Source organism: Mastigoproctus giganteus, chromosome 5 (genome assembly GCF_048544385.1).
Source record: "Mastigoproctus giganteus isolate SK-2022 chromosome 5, ASM4854438v1, whole genome shotgun sequence".
Taxonomy (NCBI): domain Eukaryota; kingdom Metazoa; phylum Arthropoda; class Arachnida; order Uropygi; family Thelyphonidae; genus Mastigoproctus; species Mastigoproctus giganteus.
In genome coordinates, this window is record NC_143579.1 from 142,300,528 (window position 1) to 142,325,813 (window position 25,286).

The 25,286-nt window shown below is 37.0% G+C and overlaps 1 protein-coding gene across 1 annotated transcript in view; it reads right to left on the reverse strand.

Annotated features, from left to right (window-relative positions):
• LOC150085739 (kinesin-like protein KIF20A) overlaps positions 1-25,286 on the reverse strand; it is a 1,052,004-nt gene that overhangs the window by 994,021 nt on the left and 32,697 nt on the right. The window contains exon 2 of the mRNA XM_090374670.1: positions 24,651-24,900. Within this exon, the coding sequence (XP_090230796.1) occupies positions 24,651-24,900 (250 nt within the window). The remainder of the gene's footprint in view (positions 1-24,650; positions 24,901-25,286) is intronic.

Below are 25,286 nucleotides of genomic sequence, written 5' to 3' on the forward strand. Positions count from 1 at the left end.
GTTTTCCAAGTATTAACTGATTGTGAGATGTTCTCAGGGTTGTAAATCTATCCTCAAAACATAAACAGCCTCTTGAGAGTAGGAGGGTGCAGCCCACAACCCTTGCGGTGGGAAAAGTTTGAAATATTTTGCTACGGAGAACAGTATGTGTTTTTGCAAAGACATTATTGGACTTCTGAAAGAATAGGTGCATAAGTTGTGCATAAGTCAGCTGAATGGAGTTTATTCGTAGATGCCTCAAAATTAAGCTTAAAAGAAGTTTTGCTTCATAACGGCGATGAATTTCCATCAGTTCCTGTGTTTCATTCAGTTGGGCTTTAAAGAAAGTCATGAAAGCATGTCTAGGGTTCTACGTGCTATAAAATACCAGAATTATGGTTGGAACATATGCAGTGATCTTGAGGTTATTGGTTTGATTGTTGGTTTGTGGGGGGGGTCACAAAAACTTTCTTCTGTTTCATAACTTTCTTCTGTTTGTGCGACAGAAGAAAGTTATGCTGTGCAATATTGGGACAAGTGGGATGAGTTCACACCAGGACAATGTAATGTAAAATATATTCCTTTAGTACAATCAAACAAGGTTCTTCTTCCACCCCTGCATATCAAATTTGGATTGATGAAAAAAAATTGTGAAAAGACTAGATAAAGAAGGTAACAGATTTGCTTACTCCACAAGTGTTTCCTAATTTAACATAGGCCAAACTTAAGGAAGGAATTTTCATAGGATCTCAAATTAGGAAACTCCTGAAAGACATGTTTGAAACACAGTTAAAGGAGGTGAATTGGCAGCTTGCAGATCACTTAAGGCAGTAGTATATATCTTTTTGTGTAATAGGAAAGAAGAAAACTATGAAATGTTGGTGTCTAATTTATTCGAGTGATACAAAAACATGGGCTGTCGAATGTTGTTAAAAATTCAATTTCTTCATTCCCATCTCAAATTTTTCCTCGAAAATCTGGGAGGTGTGAGTGATGAACAAGAGGAGCAGTTTAATCGATATTTCCACGATGGAAAAGCGGTACCAAGGTTGCTGGGATCCTGTAATGATGGGGGATTACTGCTGGTTTCCTGTAAGAGGGAGAGAGAGCAAGCAGGAATACAAGAGAAAATCCCTTAGTAACAAACATTTTTAAGGACAATTACAGATGTGCTGATTACATATTACTGAAATATAACGATTTCAATTTTATTTATGATATTTTTCCCAAAGTTAAATGAGTTATAGAGAATGCATAATTTTTTTTATGCTTGTATTGCAAACTTGAATTATACTTATAATCCCTTTATTTTAACATTAAACGTTAGTACATTCTAACATATGTACGTTAGTACATTTTGATGTAGATGTGATAGACACTTTTTTATGGTGATTTTCAGAATAAGCATGTTTATTTCCTCCAGAATCACATATTTTCATTGTGGAGGTATGACAAAAAATATTTTTAGTTGGCTAGTTTGATCAGTCATGATTACTCTTTTCCCTTCTTTCATCCCTAACATGGTGCTGTAGAAAACAGTCATCCAATAAACCTCAAGTCTTGCTCGTGTGTGAGTGACCAACCCACAAAGTCCAGTCAATATCTGGAAAGTTAAATTCCTCAATAGGACATTCTGATTTACTGATACCCTTAATTCTCTGTATGGTTGTTCAATTACAGGTGACCCCCACTTAACGCTGATAATTCATTCCGAAAAAACAGAGCGCTAAGTGAATCCGCGCTACGCAAGCGCCGCATTCCCATAAGGTAACATATGTATTTGTGAGTTGCGGTCGGTGCCATAGGATATTTCCTAATCAATAATAAATGGTAGTGAAAAGATGCACAAATGTCGGTAAAAATATTTAATATTAAAATATTTGTACATATAAAATATTCTGCATTACATACGTAACTACTTACGTATCAAAATTAAACTTAAAATTCCAATTAAAATCATGAAGTTAATTGATCTAAATTGATTTAATTGATGAATTTAATCAAGAAAAATGTGTCGATTTTGGGTTGAACTTTGGTCCTCTTCCAAATAAACTAAAAGGGGTATTAATTTTAAATCCCACGCAGCGTTACCACCCAACAATAAAGTCAACCGATCCTTCGCCGCTTTGAAACCTGGTTTTTTTCTTCTTTCAATATGAAACTTCTTTTAGGCATTCGTTTCCACAAAAGTCCTGCTTCATCTATGTTAAAAACTTGTTGAGAAGTATAACACATAATATCCCTCTTCAATAATTTTAACAAGTTCTTTTTTAAAAGTTTCGGCTCCTTAATCTGCACTTGCGGCTTCTCCCTGGATTTTAAATCTATTCAACCAGCCCTTACTAGTTTTAAATGGTTCCACTTTTTTTTTTTTTAGGTGTTTTCTCCAAATCATCATATTGGCTAATCTCTCTCTCTCTCTCTCTCTCTCTCTTTTTTTTTTTTTTTTATAATATTTAACTTAACTGAATTCTACATTGGATATTATCTTCAATAAAATCTTAACAGCCAGCCTAGCCCTAGTTGCTTGCAATGGAACAACTATCTTTCCCGCTGCTAAAATTAATTCTTTATTTTTTTTTATAATTATTCTTACAGTTAAACTTGCAAGTCCTAAATTATGGCACACATCCGCTTGTCTTTGACCAGAATCAATTCGCTTCAAAACGTCTAGTTTAATTTTCAAATTCAGTCTTTTTCTTACATTTATAGTCTTCGTACTGCGCCCAGACGTTGTTGCTTTTTCATTCTTATCCACCATTATTAACTCTTCGAAAATGTAACTGCGTTGGTTGCATTAATTACAATACAATGTTCGAGTAAACTGTCCGTTACACACGATGTCTAATACTGTACTGAGTGATGAATAGACTTTGAATAAATGCATATAACGCAAATATTACAAGCAATATACTTGATCATTTTTTAAAATGTTGATCTCAGAACTACGTAACAAGTCACTGTACTGCAATTTCTAGCATGCGAGAAAATATCACTGAGCGTGGGAAAATTTCTCAAGTCAGCGTGGGAAACGTTTTAATGCTGTTTTGATATTCATTTTCAAGCTATTGACTCCATCGAATGAAACAATTTCGTTAAATATGCCAAAAATGCAATCTGTAAAAGAGCATTATAGTGATCTGAGACAGCGTAATAGTCAGATACAGGTTATAATATAAGAACAGCATTATAGGGAATCAGCGTAAAGCGAACCGCGTTATAACAGAGGCCTGCTGTATACTCTTCATAGTCATCAGGCTTATAACATACTCCTACCCTCATATTTGTTTTCCCAGCCCTTATATCACACCAAACTGACTCAACATTGTACTGGCCACCCATATGAACTGGATACATTGCCTTAGATTTTATATGCTTCTTAACTGAGAGCATTATCCAACATCTTGTGCTGTCTGTCCTCTCTGTGCATAATGTTCTCCCTAATTCAAATTCTGAATCTGTCATATCTGAGTGAACTTGTCTCCAATATCTGCATTTGATGCTAGTAATTTCATAAATGCCAGTAATTTCATAAATTCTTCAAATTCATCAAATTTATTTATTATACTTCTAGCATTATTGTACACGAAAGTACAGATTCACCTGTCCTTATTCTTAGTCCCTAACATAGCCCATATGTCTGCTTGTTCTATGACCCCCAAGCAGGCAGGCAGGCCCTGAAATCCTAACATATCTCTATCTCTCTCTTTTTCTCTAATCTCTCTCTCTCTCTCTCTCTCTCTCTCTTTTTTTTTTTTTTTTATAATATTTAACTTAACTGAATTCTACATTGGATATTATCTTCAATAAAATCTTAACAGCCAGCCTAGCCCTAGTTGCTTGCAATGGAACAACTATCTTTCCCGCTGCTAAAATTAATTCTTTATTTTTTTTTATAATTATTCTTACAGTTAAACTTGCAAGTCCTAAATTATGGCACACATCCGCTTGTCTTTGACCAGAATCAATTCGCTTCAAAACGTCTAGTTTAATTTTCAAATTCAGTCTTTTTCTTACATTTATAGTCTTCGTACTGCGCCCAGACGTTGTTGCTTTTTCATTCTTATCCACCATTATTAACTCTTCGAAAATGTAACTGCGTTGGTTGCATTAATTACAATACAATGTTCGAGTAAACTGTCCGTTACACACGATGTCTAATACTGTACTGAGTGATGAATAGACTTTGAATAAATGCATATAACGCAAATATTACAAGCAATATACTTGATCATTTTTTAAAATGTTGATCTCAGAACTACGTAACAAGTCACTGTACTGCAATTTCTAGCATGCGAGAAAATATCACTGAGCGTGGGAAAATTTCTCAAGTCAGCGTGGGAAACGTTTTAATGCTGTTTTGATATTCATTTTCAAGCTATTGACTCCATCGAATGAAACAATTTCGTTAAATATGCCAAAAATGCAATCTGTAAAAGAGCATTATAGTGATCTGAGACAGCGTAATAGTCAGATACAGGTTATAATATAAGAACAGCATTATAGGGAATCAGCGTAAAGCGAACCGCGTTATAACAGAGGCCTGCTGTATACTCTTCATAGTCATCAGGCTTATAACATACTCCTACCCTCATATTTGTTTTCCCAGCCCTTATATCACACCAAACTGACTCAACATTGTACTGGCCACCCATATGAACTGGATACATTGCCTTAGATTTTATATGCTTCTTAACTGAGAGCATTATCCAACATCTTGTGCTGTCTGTCCTCTCTGTGCATAATGTTCTCCCTAATTCAAATTCTGAATCTGTCATATCTGAGTGAACTTGTCTCCAATATCTGCATTTGATGCTAGTAATTTCATAAATGCCAGTAATTTCATAAATTCTTCAAATTCATCAAATTTATTTATTATACTTCTAGCATTATTGTACACGAAAGTACAGATTCACCTGTCCTTATTCTTAGTCCCTAACATAGCCCATATGTCTGCTTGTTCTATGACCCCCAAGCAGGCAGGCAGGCCCTGAAATCCTAACACATTGCTTTCCAGGTTGCTGCATGTTCCAACAGAAACAATGCAAGAATCACTGACGCTTCCACCTATTGTTAATCTATTAATTTATGTTTCCACCCAAGCTGTTGTTAATCTATTAGTCTATATAACTCAATCTAGTAGTTTTGCTTGTTTTGAAGTTAGTTTATATACAAAGAATAAACTTTTGATAAAAATTTCAAAGTTTGTTCTGATTTACAGGACAAACCTTAAAATTTTATCAAAGCACAGTAGAAAAGTAAGTGTCCAGTTTTACCATGAATTTCAGATTTATACTTTTCAACATTCATAAATTTTCTGAATTTTGAAGATCATTGTTTCTCGACATTATGAGAATTAACCACATTAAAAAATTAAACACTCCCCTAAATATAAGCAGAAGTGAATGTGTTAACAGATGAGCCAGGTGAGCAATATGCTCTATATATTCTGTTGTTGTTGGTTTGATTTATTGGTGCAAGGGCTACTAAGGCCATAATGCACCTATTACAATATTATTTAGTATAGGCTTGATAAACAAAATAGCAAGGTGGATTTAAATTAGATGGAATTTGTTTATTTTTCTTAGGAAGGTAAAGAGATCATTTATATTTGGTCGGTCTCCGAGAATTTTCTGTAAAGTAGGTCGATTAGAGGAACATAGATGTGAAAAACAGCTGTTTGTCGTTCTCTTAAGTATAATGGGCAATCAAGAATAAGATGTTTACTGTGAGTGGAGTTTGACAGTTCCTGCATAGTGGAGGATCGTCGTGTGAGTAGGTAACTGTGAGTTAGGTGGGTATGCCCAATCTGCAATCTAGAAATACAACTTCTTCCTTCCTATTCCCTCTGAGGCTTGATGTCCACAGCTTGTGATTATTTTAATTTGGAACAATTTATTGATTTTGTTCTCCTGCCAAATGAACAGTCATTTTTTCCTTCCAGCACATTATATAACATGTTTGTAATCGGTGTAAGGAATCTGGATGTCTGATGTTATGAGACTCGAATTGTTGGCAGAAAAATCAGCTTTTTTGTTGCCTGTGATTCCAGAATGTCCAGGAATCCAACAGATTATTTTTTGCTTGTTTGTATGAAGCTGCGCTAAATTTATTTGAATTTGTTGTAAATAGGGTTGACTTGAAGGAAGTTCACGCTGAAGAGCAGATACAGGCACTTAAGGAGTCTGTATAGATTATGGTTTCAGGGTATGAAGACTGCTTTACATTCTTTAATGCCATCAGGATAGCATACAGTTCTGCGGTGCAACTACAGAACTCCAAAGGAAGCTGACAAGATATTAAATTTGGCAGTACTGCAGCTGCACCAACTTTAGTGTCCATCTTGGAGCCATCTGTGTAAATTTGGGTGTAACAAGAGAACTGAAAGGAATGAGCCACATGAATCTGCTTAATATTGCAATTTTGAAGGGTATGCTTTCCCCATTATTGGAAATGTTTATCAATATTGGCCAAGGGTACTTGCCATGGCAGAGTAGTCATGCTTTCATTTGGAGTTATTTTTTCCATATTTATATTGATTGATTGACCCAAGATGTGTTTAAATTCTGTAATCTAATGCCACATGGTTTATTTTGCAAAGGTTTATTTTTATACAAATTATCCCATTTTGGTATGAAAAGATATTGCCATATAGGATGATGTGGGAAACTTCTGATCTTAGCTGCATAATTTAATAGTAGCACATGCCAACAAAGGAATAGGGGTGGTTCATGTGCTTCTGTATAGAGACTTTGAACTGGTGATGTATGAAAAGCTCATAAAGCCATTTTAACACACTTTGTCTTGCTGAGTCACATACAGGAGACCCATAGTCTATTCTCGATCTAATTAGTGAACGGTATAGGTGTAGCAGCATGTGCCGATCAGCACCCCATGACAGAGCAGAAATTGCCCTAAGTAGATTCAGCTTTTGTAGACAGGCTGTACAGATATGCTTAATGTGTTCTAAAAAACTTAAATTTTTTTATCCAGAATTATTCCAAGAAATCTAATACTTTGTTGATAAGTAATTGGTAATATAAGAATCAGGTGTATCTGGTTGCTTACGGAATGCAGTTTGTTTATGCTTGTCTATTTTTGTTTTTTCCTTTTTTGGGAATATTGGTCTACTGATATCTAAGTCATTCTCTGCATTTATTTCGAGAAGTGTATCATCTTCATGTGATTTTGTATCAATGTCCATGGTATCGATTCAAGATTTTTGACTCCTTCCTTCAGAACTTGTTTTATTGGGTGCTGTACAGAGGTTTTATCTGGTGGTATTGTCAGTGGCATGTTTACCGAAAGACTTTTTTGCTGTTGCGTAGAGTTTTTAGCAAGGAAAGGACTGATCTTGCCAGTCAGACACTGATATGCTTGGAGGAACTGTTAGGTTTAGTTAGTTTAGTTGTTTTACATTCTTGACAATAGTAATATACATGAGCTTTACGTACGTATATTGAGCAATTACAACATAGTATATTGGTTTTGTTGTCCTTTGAAGAGGAAAAAAATTGCATCTTTTATGCTTATTTGTGGTCGGCTGTTCCCTTGCTTTGGCAGTGCTGGTTGATGGTCGTGCCCTTCTAACCATTTCAGCAGCAGGAATACTTTGAGGAGTTGTTTCTTTCTTGAAGTAAGGGAGCGATCAAGGTTTCTTGAAGAACCCAGTTCTTCAAGAAATAGTCGACGTTTTGTAAGTTTGCCAGCATTCCAGGTTGGATTTACTTCGCACCACAGAACATAGGCGTTGTAAGCCGAAACGTCCATGACATTATAAAAGATAAACATTGGCCATCTTTTAGTTTGTCATCTGCATGTGTATGTTATAACCAACTTGTCTAAAGTATCTACAGCAGCTTTGGTTTTATTGTAATCTAAAATCATAAACGGCATTTTATGATCTTTATCACACACACCAGAATCGCCGACCGGGCTAGCCGAGTGGGTAAAGTACCTGCCCGGCAACCCAAAGGTCGCGGGTTCGATTCCCGCCTCGGGCTTGGATCAAAGTACTGCAAAAACCTTGGGAGGTGCAATATGGCCACAGAAGCCGATGCGCCAACAACTACCAAATCAAAAAAAAACAAAAAAAAAAAAAACACCAGAATCGTGGTGGAAGGTGCTCATGAGTGTCACATTTTTATTCCGTTTCAGAATATAAGAAACTACCATTGTGTTATTGCTTGAGTAGAACTTTGAAGAAAGGACTTCCTTTCTGTTTCAGACCAATTCAGTTGGCAGTTCAGGCTTGTTTTTCCGAATAGTGCCAAATGTGGTAATATTCCCTTTCAATAGCATCTGCCCCAGTTCATAAGGTGTAAAAAAAATTATCACACGTTACGTTTTGCCCTTTTAAACCATAAGTAAGTAAGACCATAACTCTTTTACCTTAGCCTTTTTCTGGTGGTTCACCAGCTTTTTTTCTGAGGTATACTTGCATGTTATATGCATAAGCGTTTACAGAATCACATAAAGTCCAAATCTTGATTCCTTATTTGGCTGGCTTGTTGGCTATATACTGCCTAAATGGGCAACGGCCTCAAAAAAAAAAAAAAACACACCCTTATTTCACCCATCCACTCGCTCCAAATGTTTGTCAAGTTCTGCCTTGAATCTATTTAAGCTATCAGCTTCTACAACGACAGATGTAAGTTTGTTCCAGCAATCAACCACCTGCTGTAGATGATCATTCTCAGACAGCTGCCAAACTAAATGAGTATTTTGCATCTACATTCACACAAGGAGTTATTCAAGGAGAAGGCCAGATGTTTATCAAACTCTTACAGGGAGTTAAAGGATTTTGTAATAACAAAGGAAGTAAGCAAACCCTTAGCCATAATTATGAGAGCATCCTTGGACTAAGGGGAAGTCCCCATGGACTGAAAATGTGCAAATTTAACTCCAATTCATAAAGGGGAATCAAAGGGTGACACGAGTAATTACAGACCTGTTAGTATGATTTCTGTTCCATGGAAAATAATGGAGTCACTAGTTAACGAAGCAATGCAGGATCATCTAGACAAGACTGCAGTAGTAATTCGCACAGCATGGGTTTGTTTAGGGGAATCTTGTCTGACCAATTTGATTGGATACTATGACGCAGTCACAAAGGAACTGGATGCAAAAAATAATTTTGATATCATATACCTGGATTTCAGGAAAGCTTTTGATACTGTTGCACATGGAAGACTACTACAAATTGGAGCAGTATGGCATTAAGGTCAAGATGCTACAATGGATAAAAGGATGGTTGAGTGGGAGAAGACAGAGTGGTAATCAAGGGACGCTGCTCTTCGTGGACTAATGTTATTAGCAGTGTCCGACATGGATTGGTATTGGGCCCATCGTTGTTTTCTATATTTATCAATAATATTGATGAAGGTATATCATCAAGCTTAATGTCAAATTTTGCAGATGATACAAAAGTTGGCAGGATTGCTAATAACAGTAATGACAGTATGTTGCTGCTGCAGCAACAGAATCTGGAAAAGTTGAGCAGATGGTCTGAGAAGTGGCAACTGAAGTTTAACATTGATAAATGCAAAGTACTGCATATGGATAGTCAGTAACCCTAGGGAAATGTACCAACTGGGTGGTGTTACACTCAGGATAGTGGAGAATGAAAGAGAACTGGGGTAATTGTGCAGTCAGATATAAAGTTTTTTTTGAGAGGTGGAGACAGGTTGCCAGAGTAGGTCATGGGGTCATGTCACTGATATACAGGAATTTTGCTACCAGGGATAAGGTGATTATCCCCTTGTATAAGGCAATGGTCAGGCCACGCCTTAGTACTGCAAACAGGTCCATAAGCCTCATTTTAGGAGGGATGCAGAGTTGCTAGAACAAGCACAGAGAAGGGCAGCAAGGCTGGTGAGGGGAACAAAGGAGTGCTCTTACGAAGAAAGGTTTAAGTTCTGCAAATTGCAGCATCTGGAGACTAGGCACCTGTGAGGTGTATAAGGCTTTGAATGGATTCAGCAGGCTCAGTGATGGGATTCATTCTCTTGCTCAGATTACAAACCTGAGGGGGACATAAACTGAAATTGAGGAAAGACAGTTGTCGAATAGATATGCAGAAATTTGCCTTTAGCCAGCAGGTGTTTGATTGCTAGAACAAACTTCCATTTGTCGTTGTGGAAATTGATTGCTTGAATAAATATAAGGAAGAAGTGGACAAACGTTTGGAGCAAATGGATGAGTGAAATGGGAAGGGTTTTTTTTTTTTTTTCTGATGATTCTACCGTCAGAATCTCTCTTTTAGGCCTAATTTTGACCATAGAGTTCTTTCAAGGCTAATGCTGGGTTTTCATAACATTATTTTAGTTGAAAATTAGAAAAGACGAGTATATCTACACTAGGCCTTACAGGTGTGGACTTTCTACGTAAGAAACCGAGCTTAAAATTTTCTACTTTGGATTGGTCCTTCAGAAAATCATCTTAAAATTTTGAGAAAATAATTGTTGGGGCCTACCAGAGTGAAATTTTTAAGTACAACTTTGCACATTACTTTCTGTAATGTGCAAAGTTGCATCATTTAAGATTTTTGATGGTTCCATTTTTTTCACATTACCTCAGCCATTTGGCACACTTTGGCTAACCAAAATTACCATTTGCCTATTTCTTGGCCGTCTATCTTTTATATAAAATATTTTAAATTCTGTTTCTAGAGCTTATGAACTGCGTTAAGACTTTTATTGATATTCTCTAAGCAATGAAAACCTTAATTACAAATGTCATGCCTAATGACTACCTGAACTGCCCAAGTGCTATTCTTTCTGTTGTACATACTCTGTTAAGTCACTGCTTTTGCAACTATAAGCACTATTTTTACTGCTGCATCTTTATTTCCCCCCCACCAGATATTCCTAGTGCGGGGCTTAACTTCAGACCATGTTCAATTCTGAGATGAGCTTGGATGACTTGGCCTTTCAAGAGAGTTTTCCTGAATCTTCCTAAGTAAAACCTTCAGATGATATGAGTTAGATGTCTCTCATGTCGGTGCTAGTTTACAAACCTATTCTAGTACACTGCATTCTCAAATCTCAGGAAAAAAGTCCTCCTGTTACAAAAGAACCACAACCTTTCTATACAGGGGAATCCTTTCTATACAGACATCATTACAATGATAGAAATTATTTACCAAGTCCAGTGTTAAGTTCATCACATAGAATGTTTGGAGACTCAAATTATTGAAAATGAAGCCAGCTCACAAGCTCCCCTTGCAGCTCTTTCTGCTGCCACGCCCTTGGTTATTTCTGCTAGTCTTTGATATTTCTATACTATACTATACTACAATATCCGTAGCCGAGTGGGCAGGAGCGGGAGTGCAGTAGCACAGGCTCTTTGAGTAGACCGGGGTTCAAGCCCCTGACTGCTGAATACGGTCGATCTGCCAACCCGCACTGGACCAGCGTGGCAGATTATGGCCCATATCCCTCAGCATGAATTGTTGAGGAGGCTTCCACCCTGCAGTGGGTTGATAATGGCTGCACTTTACTTTACTTTTTTTATATATTTCTCTATAATATATTTAATATATAATATTATAATATATACTCTATAATATATATTTCTTCTCTATAACTTTGCTGACACTGTCAAAACTCTTCTAAAACCTGTTACTACAAATTCAAACCTCATTATTAATAGGGCATCATCTGATAGTCTCAATGATTCTAGTGAAGCTAGAATCAAGTCAGAACATTTCAAAAATCTGAAACCTGAATTCAAGCAGATAAAATTAAAAATTATAAATGAAACTTAGACATAAAAGGATAATAATATTTAAGGCAGCTTGTGCAAAGCATTAGCATTAGTACAGGCATTTGATGCAAGAAAGCAAGCTTATGCAGCATCAGCCAAAAAAAAAAAAAAAAAACCCACTTCCACTTCACCCCTCTGTTCGTTCAAAATACCTGTCCAGCTGAGCCTTAAACTTATTTAGGCTATCAACCTCCACGACAAGGGATGGAAGTCTGTTCCACCAACCAACCACCCGCTGGCTAAAGGCAAATTTCCACACGTCTATCCTACATCTGTCTTTCCTCAATTTGAATTTATGCCCTCTCAGGTGATTATTCTGAGCTAGAGGAAGAATCCCATCAGCATTGAGCATGCTCAAACCATTCAAGGCTTTATACACCTCTATCAGATCACCTCGCTGGTGCCTAGTCTCCAGACACTGTAATTTGCAAAACTTAAGCCTTTCTTCGTAAGAGCACCCCTTTGTTCCATTAACTAATCTTGTTGCCCTTTTCTGTACTCATTCCAGCAGCTCTACATCCTTCTTGAAATGAGGCCTCCAGACCTGTATACAGTACTCTAGGTGTGGCCTGACCATTGCCTTATACAAGGGAATAATCACCTCCTTATCCCTGCTAGAAAAATTCCTGTATATCATTGACAATACTCCATGAGCTACGCTTGCAGCCCGTCTGCATTGCTCAGAGAACTTCATATCTGCCTGCACAGCCACCCCCAAGTCCCTTTCATTCTCTACCACTGTCAGTGTAGTACCACAGAGTTGATACGTTGCTCTGGGGTTGCTGTTTCCCATGTGTAGTACTTTACATTTATCAATGTTAAACTTCATTTGCCACCTCTCAGCCCATCTGCTCAACCTTTCCAGATCCTGTTGCAGCAGCATAGTGTCAGTAGTGTCCTTGACAACCCTGCCAACCTTTGTATCGTCTGCAAACTTGGACATTAAGCTTGATATACCATCATCAATATCATTTATAAATACAGAAAACAATAATGGACCCAACACTGAGCCCTGAGGGACTCCACTAATAACATTGAGCAGTGTCCATTGATTACCACTCTCTGTCTTCTCCCCCTCAACCACCCCTTTATCCATAGCAGCAATTTGCCTCCAATGTCACACTGCTCCAATTTGTGTAGCAGTCTTCCATGTGCAAGATCAAAAGCCTTTCTAAGATCCAATTATATAATATCAAAGCTATTCCCTGCATCCAGTTCTTTTGTGACTGTATCATAGTATCCAATCAAATTGGTCAGGCAAGACTTCCCCTTAACAAAACCATGCTGTGTCCAAGCTATAACTGAAGTCTTGTCTAAATGATCCTGCAGTGCTTCTTTAACCAGTGCCTCCATTAATTTTCCTGGAACAGAAGTTAAGCTCACAGGTCTATAATTACTTGTGTCAGCCTTCGATCCTCCTTTGTGAATTGGGGTCACATTTGCACATTTCCAGTCTATGGGTACCTCCCCTGAGTCCAAGGAAGCTCTCATAATTATGGCTAAGGGTTTGCTTACTTCTTTTGCTGCCTCCTTTAATATAACAGGATAGATCCCATCCACCCCAGGTGCCTTTCTTGTGTTTATCTTCAACAATTTCTCCTCCACTTTACTCCCAGTTATTTCAAGATTCTGTAGCTTACTGCTAGAGTTGAATACACCTCTGGCATTCCCCTCGCTGAATAACTCCTCATGTGTGAATGTCGATGCAAAATATTCATTTAGTTTGTTACCAGGATCATCAACAGTTGACCCATCAATATCAAGTGGACCAATCTGATTCATCCCCTTCCTTCTAGAGTTTACATAAGTAAAGAACTCTTTGCTGTTTTTCTTTGCATCCCTTGCCAAGGATTTCTCCTCCTCCTTTGTAACTTGGTTGCATATCAACTTGTATCTATCATAGGCTTCTGTGTCATGTGTTAATTTGTAAGTATCCCATGCATTTTTCTTCTCTGCCATATGCCTCATTAGTTCATCTGACATCCATTTTGACCTAAACCTTGAACAATATTTTTTAGTTGGTATGTAAAGCCTAGTAGCTTCCAAGATAAGTTCTTTGAATGCTTGCCATTTTGAATTTGCTGTTGGTAACATCATCAGTTGGTCCCACTGTATAGAATTTAAATACTGTCTCAGTCCATTGTAGTCGCCTTTACGGAAGCAATAACTCTTCCCTTTACCCCTAATGGTAGTTACCTCTTTGAGTAAATCCCACTTCAGCACACTGTGATCACTGCCACCTAGTGGTTCATTTATCTGCAGATTCTTAATGCATGAAGAATCACTGCCTGTTATTAGCATATTAAAATAATTAAAAATTAATTTCAATTTAATGATCTTGATTTTAATCCGGGCTAAAAAAAAAAATCCTAAATGTTATATGACATCGACTTGCTACTGAGGAAGATGAGTTGATTGAAGTAATTCAATTTACTATAAATTTCTTAGGATGAAAAATACAGGTTAAGCCTCATTTTCGCATGAAGTTCAAATTTAGGAATTCAGTAGTACACGTGTTTTAAATGTCTTGGATGTAGCCATTCATCACATAACGGCAATCTGATTTTCCCTTTTGTGAACATTGCACTAAGAAATGTCACCCCTTTAGTGTCCAAACAAAAAGATGCCCCTAAATGTACAAACTGTAAAAAAAAGAAAAAGAATTACAATACAGGTCTCTGTTTGTCCTCAATACAGGAGGGCTGTTGGGTTGATTTCTTCTAGAAAATAATGACTAATATTCAATTCTTCAACAAAATCAGAAATTCATATTCTCCAAATTTACAGACTTTTCCTTGATCAGTGTTATTGACCAGATTCATGTTAAAATAGAAGAGAGATAGAAGGGATGAATCAGATTGGTCCGCTGGGTATCGACGGTTCAATTGTTGATGATCCTGCTCAGGTAACTGATAAAATGAATGAGTATTTTGCATCTACATTCACACATAAGGAGTTATTCAGGCAGGGGAATGCGAGAGATTTATTAAATTCTGGCAGTGAGCTAAATAATTTTATAATAAGTGAGAGCAAAGTGGAGGAGAAATTGTTGAAGTTAAACATAAGAAAGGCACCTGGAGTGGATGGGATCTATCCAGTTATTTTAAAGGAGGCAGCAAAGGAAGTAAGCAAAACCTTAGCCATAATTATGAGAGCTTCCTTGGACTAGGGGAGGTTCCAATGGACTGGAGATGTGCAAATGTGACCCCAATTCACAAAGGAGGATCAAAGGATGACAAGTAATTACAGACCTGCTAGTTTAACTTCTGTTCCAGGAAAATTAATGGAGGCACTGGTTAAAGAAGCACTGCAGGATCATCTAGGCAAGACTTCAGCTATAGTTCAGACACAGCACAGCTTGTTAAGAGAAAGTCTTTCTGACCAATTTGATTGGATACTACATGATGAGATCACAAAGGAACTGGATGCTAAAAATAATTTTGATATCATATACAGTAAACCCCCGTTATTCGCGGGGGTTACGTTCCTGAGAAATGCCACGAATACAGAGTTATGGCTACCATAGTAATAAAGGGGTTCCGTTCCAAAGTATGAAATATATAAGAAAAACTAGACTAAAATTTTGTCTATGTATGTATTATATGTACCTTCATAATATGACTATGGACATAGACAGTGAAATGCAAGCATAAGGCATCGAAATGAAAATAAGAAACAATTTAATATTAAATGTAATATTTATTAGAAATTTCAAACCAGCACCTTTGCTATCACCAGTTTCACTAAAGTGTTGATAAAGGAGTTTTGCCTTTTCATGAATGATGAGTGAATTTAATGGAATTTTATTTTGAGTTCGGTCTTCTATCCCCAGATTTAAAGCTTTTTCCATTTTTTTCTAATTTAACATCACGAGTTACAGAGCAAATTTTTGAAGCAATTAGCGTGTTTTCACGGACACTACAGTGGATTTTTCTTCCGATTTCTTGATCGATCATACCGTTGACTCATTGATTTTATAATGTTTTGCCACTGAGGAGACACTTTCACCATTAGAAATTTTGTCTAATAACTGAATTTTATTCGCTAATGTCATCACCTTCTTTGATCTTTTCACAATTCCCTTTTTATTCGTAGCGATATTTTTGTAGGGGTTAGAAAAGAATTTGTCCACAATAACGTCACTTTCTTCCGTTAACACCTCGAAAAAGTCTGTTTTCACTAACACACTGCAAAACGGTATATTTTTCGCTTTTGTAAGCATATGAATTTATAAATTGATATATAAATTGATAAATTTATTCAATTTATAAGCATATAAATTAAAAGCAAACCACAAATTCTTCCATGACAAGTGCCTAGCACATACTGAACAAGGATTAGCGAGAAACATCCACACTTGCGATTTTGTCACCCATCTCCCCCCACCCACTGAGGCTGTTTTGAACAGGAAAGATAATTTTAGCCACGCCCATGGTTTTTTTGGCGGAAAATGTTCACGGCGATTTAAAATTCAATTTTTTTTTTAGGTTTCATTTTATATTAAATCAGCAACCACGAATACGCGAAACCACAAATACAGATACTGCGAATAGCGGGGGTTTACTGTACTTGGTTCTTAGGAAAGATTTTTATACTGTTACACATGGAAGACTACTGTACAAATTGGAGCACTTTCGCATTAAGAGCAAATTGCTGCTATGGATAAAGGGGTGGTTGAGTAGAAAAAGACAGAGCTGTAATCAATGAACACTGCTCTTCTTTGATTAATGTTATTAGTGAAGTCCCACAGGGTTCAGTGTTGGGTCCATTGTTGTGTTCTGTATTTATTAATGATACTGATGAAGGAATATCAGGCTTAATGTCTAAGTTTGCAGACAATAAGAATGTTGGCAGGGTTGTTAATGACACTAGCAATAAGACACTACTGCAACAGGATCTAGAAAAGTTCAGCAGATGCTCTGAGAGGTGGCAACTGAAGTTTAACATTGACAAATGTAAGGCAATGGTCAGGCCACACCTTGAGTACTGTATACAGGTCTGGAGGCCTCATTTTAGGTAGGGTGTAGAGTACTGGAATGAGTACAGAGAAGGCAACAAGATTAGTGAATGGAACAGAGGTTGCTCTTACAGTGAAAGGCTTAAGTTCTGCAAATTACAGTGTCTGGAGACTAGGCTGTTTTCTTTCGGGATTTATTAGGCGCATTGGTAACTATGGCCATAGTGCACAGAGAGTAGGCACCTGCGAGGTAATCTGATTGAGGTGTATGAGGCCTTGAATGGTTTAAGCATGCTCAGTGCTGATGGGATTCTTCCTCTTGCTCAGAATAATCGCATGAGAGAGCATAAATTCAAATTGAGGAAAGGAAGTCCTCCAGAAACTAAATATAGTTTCTGGAGGACGACTTTTAAGTTAAATTTATTAATCTTGATAACTTAAAAGTCGTCCTCCAGAAACTATATTTAGAAAATAAAAATGCTATAAAGGTTGATTTAACCTATTGGGATTCTCTAATAAAATTATGCATCTTTAATAATTATATATATGACGGAACATTGTTATACCTACAAGTGACTGGCACCCCTAATTATGCATCTTTAATAATTATCTTTAGTAATAAAAATTGTTCAGCGGGCTTAACAGCGTTGTACGGCAGGTTGATCAATAATAATTTCCCTATCGCTTACCTGAAATATCATTTCAGGAAAGCGATAAACATAATTAATTTAAAAAATTTGTTTTCTGAACCTATTGTTTTAATATAATTTTCAATATAATTTTTATATTTAGTGCCATGTATATATGTAAATAGGATACACTTTGCATTCTTGGTGTCCTACGGCGTAGAAAACTTGTACCCACCGGCTTGCAAATTACAGTGTATCATTTTTTTTTTTTTTTAATATATAGTTAATATATAGTTAAATATCTTGTAATGTCTTTAAACTGTCCTACACTCTTTATTTTATTTCTCCGAAATTATTAGGGCAATCCGAGGATGTAGGAGAAACTATTTCTTATCTATACCACTATTTTTCGCCTTTGTGGAGTTCAGGTTCTATTATTCCTACTCCTTTAGTTTTTCTTCTTCTTACTATCTGCATGTTTCTCTATGCGTTAATTTAATTATTTATTTTTACCGTATCCATCACATAGGGGGCACCACATATTATTTTGACGACTATTACATTATGTCCTAGATATGGTCAATATGTAGTATGTATTATATATTTAATCTTATTTTAATCATTAAATTACGTTCTCTGTCGGGTCAACGATGATTAATATATGCTTACATTTATATTTTACTTATATTTCTTACCTTTGATTCTAATATTTCTAAATTTTCTTAACTTTCATCTTTCGAATTATTTATATTCGATTTACTTTCGGCCTATACTGGTTTATATTTGGTTTAGATTTAAATTACTTAGCATATATTGATCATCACAGAAACAGAGAACGTCTTGTCGTTTTTTGCCTTCATTCTGGGTGGTTGGCCCCAGTTGAAGTCATCTAGATTGTCGGTAAAAAGTGATAATTTTTTTTTTTTTTTTTTGCATTTTCTTAGGTCCCTGATGGTATTATTATTGGATTTATTTGCTTATTCTAATGGTTCTTTATATTATCCTTAATATTATATATATATATATATTTAAGGGGTTTCAAATTTAAATATCGCCAGGGGCCTCTATCATCCTTAATCCACCCCTGTGCAAACATTGTACTTCCCAAATTCTAATTCTCCATTCCTTATCTCTGTGTGATACTATCCCAACAACATTAGCCTTTGATGTCTTCACCAGCACCTTAAATTCAAATTTATTTACTATATTCCTAGCATTAGTGTAAATGCAAGTATACATACACTTGTTTTTACTCTTAGTAACCCTAACATAACCCATGTATTTTCTTGTTCAATGATGACTCCCAGCAGCCCTTAAAATCCCCAGTACCTCGTTTTTCAAGCTGCTGCTCATTCCAAAAGAAGCAGTGCAAGAATCACTTTCACCTCTGCCTGTGGCTACCATTAACTATTAGTCTGTGAATTCCCCCAAGCTAGCAGTTTTCCGACCCACCTAACACTGCCTCGATAGCATCAGCAAATATTCTTGCACCCTTTCTATTTAAATATATCCATGCCTGTAGAAACAATCTCTCCCATTAACAATGCTGAAAAAAATGCTATCAACCCTGCCAACCTTTGTACCATCTGCAAACTTCGACATCCTTCATCAATATCATTGATAAATATACAAAACAACAGTGGACCTAACACCGAACCCTGAGGGCCACTAATAACATTAGTCCACGAAGAGCAGTACCCATTGATTACCACCCTCTATCTTCTCCCACTTAACCATCCTTTTATCCATTGTAGCAACTTACCCTTAATACCATTCTGCTCCAATTTGTACAATAGTCTTTCATGCGCAACAGTGTCAAAAGCTTTCCTGAAATCCAAATATATGATATCAAAATTATTTTTTGCATCCAGTTCCTTTGTAACCACATCATAATATCCTATCAAATTTGTCAGGACAAGACTTTCCCTTAACAAACCCATACTGTGTCTGAATTATTGCTGCAGTCTTGTCTAGATGATCCTGCAATGCATCTTTAACCAGTCACTCCATTATTTTACCCGGAACAGAAGTTAAACTAACTGGTCTGTAATTACTCATATCACCCTTCGATCCCCTTTGTGAATTGGGGATACTGTTGCACATTTCCAGTCCGTGGGAACCTCCCCCTGAGTCCAAGGATGCTCTCATAATATATGAGAGCCCATAATATATGATAGATCCCATCCACCCCAGGTGCTTTTCTTAAGTTTAACTTCAACAATTTCTCCTCCACTTTGCTCTCAGTTATTACAAAATCAGTAAGTATCCTGCTACAATTTAATAACCTTCTGCCATTTTCAAATGTGTGAATTTTCATTGCCTCATGTGTGAATATAGAATGCAAAATACTCATTCAGTTTGTTTGCTATCTGAGCAGGATCATCAACAGTCGAACCATCGATGTCAAGTGGACCAATCAGATTCATCCCCTTCTTTTAGAGTTTATATAAGAAAAGAAATCCTTGCTGTTTTTCTAAGCATCTTTTGCCAAGGATTTCTCGTAATCTGCCTTCGCCTGCCTAACCTCCTTTGTGAACTGATTACAGACTAGCTTATATCTGCCATAGGCTTCTGAGTCGCCTGATAATTTATATGCATTATATGCATTTTTCTTCCCTGTTACGAGTCTAATTAGTTCATTAGATAACCATTTAGGCCTAAACCTTGAACAATATTTCTTAATAGGTATGAAACTTTTAGTAGCATCCACGATTAATTCCTTGAATGCTTCCCACTTAGAATTTACTGTTGGTAACATCGTCAGTTTATCCCACTGTACAGAATTTAAAAACTTTGAGACCACTGTACTCACCTTTAAGGAAGCAAAAACGCTTTCCTTTACCGCTGATGGTAATTATATCTTTAAGTAAATCGCACATCAGTACACTGTGATCACTGGCACCTAGTGGTTTCTTTATCTGCAAATTCTTAATACACGAATGATCACTGCTGATAAGCACATCAAGAGTATTACTCTTGATGTGCTTATCAGCCTCTCGAACATGCTGCTGCAGAAAAAAATCATCCAATAAATACACAAAAGTCTTACTAGTGTGTGAGTGACCAACCCACAAGTTCCAGTCAATATCTGGGAAGTTCAAATCCCCCATTATAAGACATCTGATTTATTGGCCCACTCTATTTCTCTGTATAATTGTTCATTGTACTCATTAGGCCTATAACACACTCCTACTCTTATTTTTGCTTTCGCAGTGCTTATGTCACACCAAACTGACTCAACAGTGCACTGTTCATCTATATCAACTGGGTGCACTTCTTTTGATTTTATGTTTTTCTTAATTAACAGCATAACACCTCCTCACTATCACGTCTATCCTTTCTGTACATATTGTACTCCCCAAATTCCAGTTCTGCATTCCTTATATCTGTGTGACACCACGTCTCTGCTATCCCCACAATATCCACCTTTGATGCCTTGACCAACACTTCAAATTCATAAAATTTATTTACTATACTTCTAGCATTGGTATACATGCAAGCATCCATGATTCTATTCCTAATCCTAGCTACCCTAACACATCCAATATACCCACCAATTTCAGGATGACTGCCATCCATCCCTGAAATCCCCAACACCTGCTTGTTCCAGGTCGCTACTTATTCTAATAGAAGTTGTGCAAGAATTACCTTCACCTCTGCCTACAGCTACTGCTAAACTATTAGTCCTTGTATCCCTCCAAGCTTTCAGTTTTCCAACCCACCTAACACTGCCTCGATAGCATCAGCAAATATTCTTGCACCCTTTCTATTTAAATGTATCCCATCCCTGTAGAAGCAGTCTCTCCTGTTAACAAGTACAGACCAGGCTGAAAAAAATTCTATCCCTTGAGCCTTGCACTATCTTCCAGGACCGAATTAATCGACAAGGCTCTCCCTCCTATCGTGTCTTGGGCAGAATTGCAGACACTTTCAAATTCAACCCTAATTCTCGGCTTTTGTTCAACAGTGACCTGTACTTGTTAAGTAATTCCGCCGGTCTCCTACTCTTAATATCATTAGTGCCAACTATATCACCTTTTATTCCCTTAAAAGATGATATCTCCTCTATAATGCCATCAACCTTTGTCCCTGGCAGACATACCCTGGTCCTGTTCCACCTATCCTTTTTACAAAGCATGTTACCCATTTCCCTGACAATAGAGTCACCAACAACTACTAGTTCCTGTGGGACCAGCGCATTCTGCCTTGGGGGGTTGCCGCTGTGTTGCACGATGACCAAGTGCAAGCTCTGGTGTTGATGTGGGCAGCTGAAAGTTTAATGGGCCCCAATTTAGATCTTTAGAGGGCATCCACACCTGTCCTTCAGACTCTTGTATAGGCCCATAACAACGCTGTGTTGTCGCCTGATTTCCTTACACTCCTTACATCAAACACACAAAGACATCCCCCATGGCAATATCATGTTCCGTTCCAGAGATTTCGGCAAACATATCACAAGTTGCACATTTTTTTAGGCTGTGATGCATTGGAGAATCGCCCCCCCCCCAGTTCTCCCCCAAGTCACAGCATTCCTGCCACTTTGTGCCCATTGCTTTTCTGCTCTAGTTTGGGGCATGCTATTTTAAATTAATAAGATCAATAAATTATATTAATTAAATGTCAATACTACGCTATCTAATAGAAACAGTGACACGTATTACTCTATATAATTATGCATTAGAGCTACCTGCTACCTCAATTAAAAATTTGAATTCCCTACCACTATATACAAAAACAATGGCCGCAAGATTCGAACGAAATAACGATTTTACATAAATTAAGTAGTAATCCACAAAAACTCTTTATCTAAATTAAAATAAAAATAACTAGCATAACTATAACTATAAGACTACGTATTAAGTACAATATAAAATAACAATTATGTAAATAAAAAGTCAAACACATCGCTTTTTCGGAGCCTGTAACTCACAGCTGTAATTTTTAAAGGTTAGGCAAGCGAAGACAAATTACGAGAAATATTTGGCAAAGGATGCAAATAAAAACACCAAAGAGTTCTTTACTTATGTAAACTCGAGAAGGAAGGGGATAAATCAGATTGGTCCACTTCATATCGATGGTTCAACTGTTGATGATAAACTGAATGAGTATTTTCCATCTACATTCACACATGAGGAGTTATTCATTGAGGGTGAATGCCAGAAGTTTATCAAACTCTAACAGGCAGCTACTAAGTGATTTTGTAATAACTGAGAGCAAAGTGGAGGAGAAATTGTTGAATTTAAACATAAGGAAGTCACGTGGAGTGGACAGGATCTATCCAGTTATATTAATGGAGGCAGAAAGGAAGTAGCATACTCTAAGCCATATTATGAGAGCTTCCTTGAACTCAGGGGAGGTCCCCATGTATTGAGGTGTGCAAATGTATCACCAATTTACAAAGGGGGTTCAAAAGCTGACACAAGTAACTATAGACCTATTAGTTTAACTTGTGTTGGGGGAAAATAATGGAATCACTGGTTAAAGAAGCATTGCAGGATGATCTAGACAAGTCTGCAGTAATGGTTAAGAACAGCATGGTTTGGTTAAAGGGAGGTCTTGTCTGACCAGTTTGACTGGATACTATGATGTGGTTGCAAAGGAAGTGACGGTCAAAATTTTGATATCATATACTTGGATTTCAGAAAAGCTTTTGATACTGTTGCACATGGAAGACTGCTATACAAATTGGAGAGGTATGGCATTAAGGGAAAGTTGCTACAATGGATAAAGCGATGGCTGAGTGGGAGGTGACAGAGAGTGGTAATCAATGGACAATGCTCTTCGTGGACAAATGTTATTAGTGGAGTTCCCCAGGGTTCGGTGCTGTGCCCATTGTTGTTTTGTGTATTCATCAAAGATATTGATGAAGGTATATCAGGATTAAAGTCCAAGTTTGCAGATGATACAAAGGTGGCAGGGTTGTTAACGACAGTATGCTACTACAGCTGGATATAGATAAGTTGGGCAAATGGTCTGAGAAGTAGCAACTGAAGTTTTACATTGACAAATGCAAGGTACTGCATATGTGTAGCAATAACCCAAGAGAAGCATACCAACTATGTGTATTACAACACTCAGGGAAGTGGAAAGTGAAAACGATCTGGGGGTAATTGGGCAGTCAAATATGAAGTTTGCTGAGCAGTGCAGATGGGCTGCCAGGGCAGGTCATGGAGTCTTGCTAGCAGGGACGGGGGGGGGGGTGATTATCCCGTTGTACAAGGCAATGGTGAGGCCAAACCTAGATTGCTGTGTACAGTTCTGGAGGCCTCATTTTAGGAAGGATGTAGAGTTGCTAGAATGAGTACAAAGAAGGGCAACAAGATTTGTGAGGGAAACAAAGGAGTGTTCTTACCAAGAAAGGCTTAAGTTCTGCAAATTGCAGTGCCTGGAGAGAGTAGGCACCTGTGAGGCAATATGATTGAGGTGCATAAAGTCTGGAATGGGTTGAGTAAGCTGAATGCTGATGGGATTCTTTCTCTTGCTCAGATTATATACTTGAACCTCAATGGGGCATAGATTCAAATTGAGGAAAGACAGTTATAGAATGGATGTATTATTATTATTATTATTAGCCATAAGGTGCAAAGAAGCCTGAGGCTTATGCTGCACTAGCCAAAAAAAAAAATCCTGTGTTACCCTGAGAGAGAGAGAGAGAGAGAGAGAGAGAGAGAAAGTAGAAGGGAATCACCAAGAAAGCAAGAAAGAGAAGAATGATGATATCCAGCTCAGGACCCTGGGTTTGCCAAGCCCATACTTACCAGATGTGAGCCCCTGTGCGGATGTTTGCCTTTAGCCAGCAGGTGGTTGATTGGTGGAATAGACTTCCATCATTTGTTGTGGAAGTTGATAGCCTAAATAAATTTAAGGCTGAGTTACACAGGCATTTGAAACGAATGGACGGTTGAAATGGGAGGGGACTTTTTTGGCTGATGCTGCATAAGCTTGATTTCTTGCATCGTATGCCTCTTCTAATGCTAATTAGCTTACTTTTCATTTGAAAAGTCTATACCGACAGAATAATGCTACTGCTATAGAAACAATAAAAGAAGCTATTGCATCAATAAATAAGAACCTGAGATGTGTGCAAGCTTCACTTTGATTCACATCATCAGATAAATGCATATTTATAATTTACCCCTATACCTCTAAAATAACTAGCAATTTCCACAGAATTCTCAATGACACTGGCAAAAATCTTTGCACCAGTTTTGTTTAAATATAAAAAAATCTCTAGGAACTGATAGCCTGTGTTTTGGAATTATCTTTAAAAATAAAATGAGCAAAAAAAAACACTATTTTTCAATAAATATAGAACATACCATGGACTGTGTATGTCTTCCCAGAATTTGTTACACCATAAGCAAATATAAGTCCACTCTGTCCTTTTAAAAAATTTTTAACTGTATCCTCTATAGCAGATTTAAAGAACGCTAGCTGGCTAACTTCTGGCCCAAATATGGAGGAAAATGTGAATATTTCATGTATGTAATCATCTTTGTTTCGAAAAGTATTTGAATTTTTTGATGCTTGCAACTGTATTTGCTGAGAATCCAATATTCGCAAACATTCCTGGAAAAAAAAAAAATTAACTCCAATCAATTTATGAATAATTATTATAGTATTTCACAAAATCAAGTAATTAGTTAACATACAATCACCAATATTACCGTGTAAAGCATCAAAATATTGTTGAGTTTACTAATGCATCCCCAACTAAGGCCATAATGAAGAAAACATAAGATACTTTCAATAAGGTTCATGGAATTCCTGATTTATAACATTCAGGTGTTATTTTTATTCCAGAGAACACCCTGGTGATTCCCAACGTCTTGGATACACATTTTTTTTTTTTTTTTTTATTGTTTATTCAATTTATCATATATATTATTACATTTACTATACTTTTACATTTGAATCTCGTGTAGTGATGTAGTATACTAAAATGTGCATTAAGA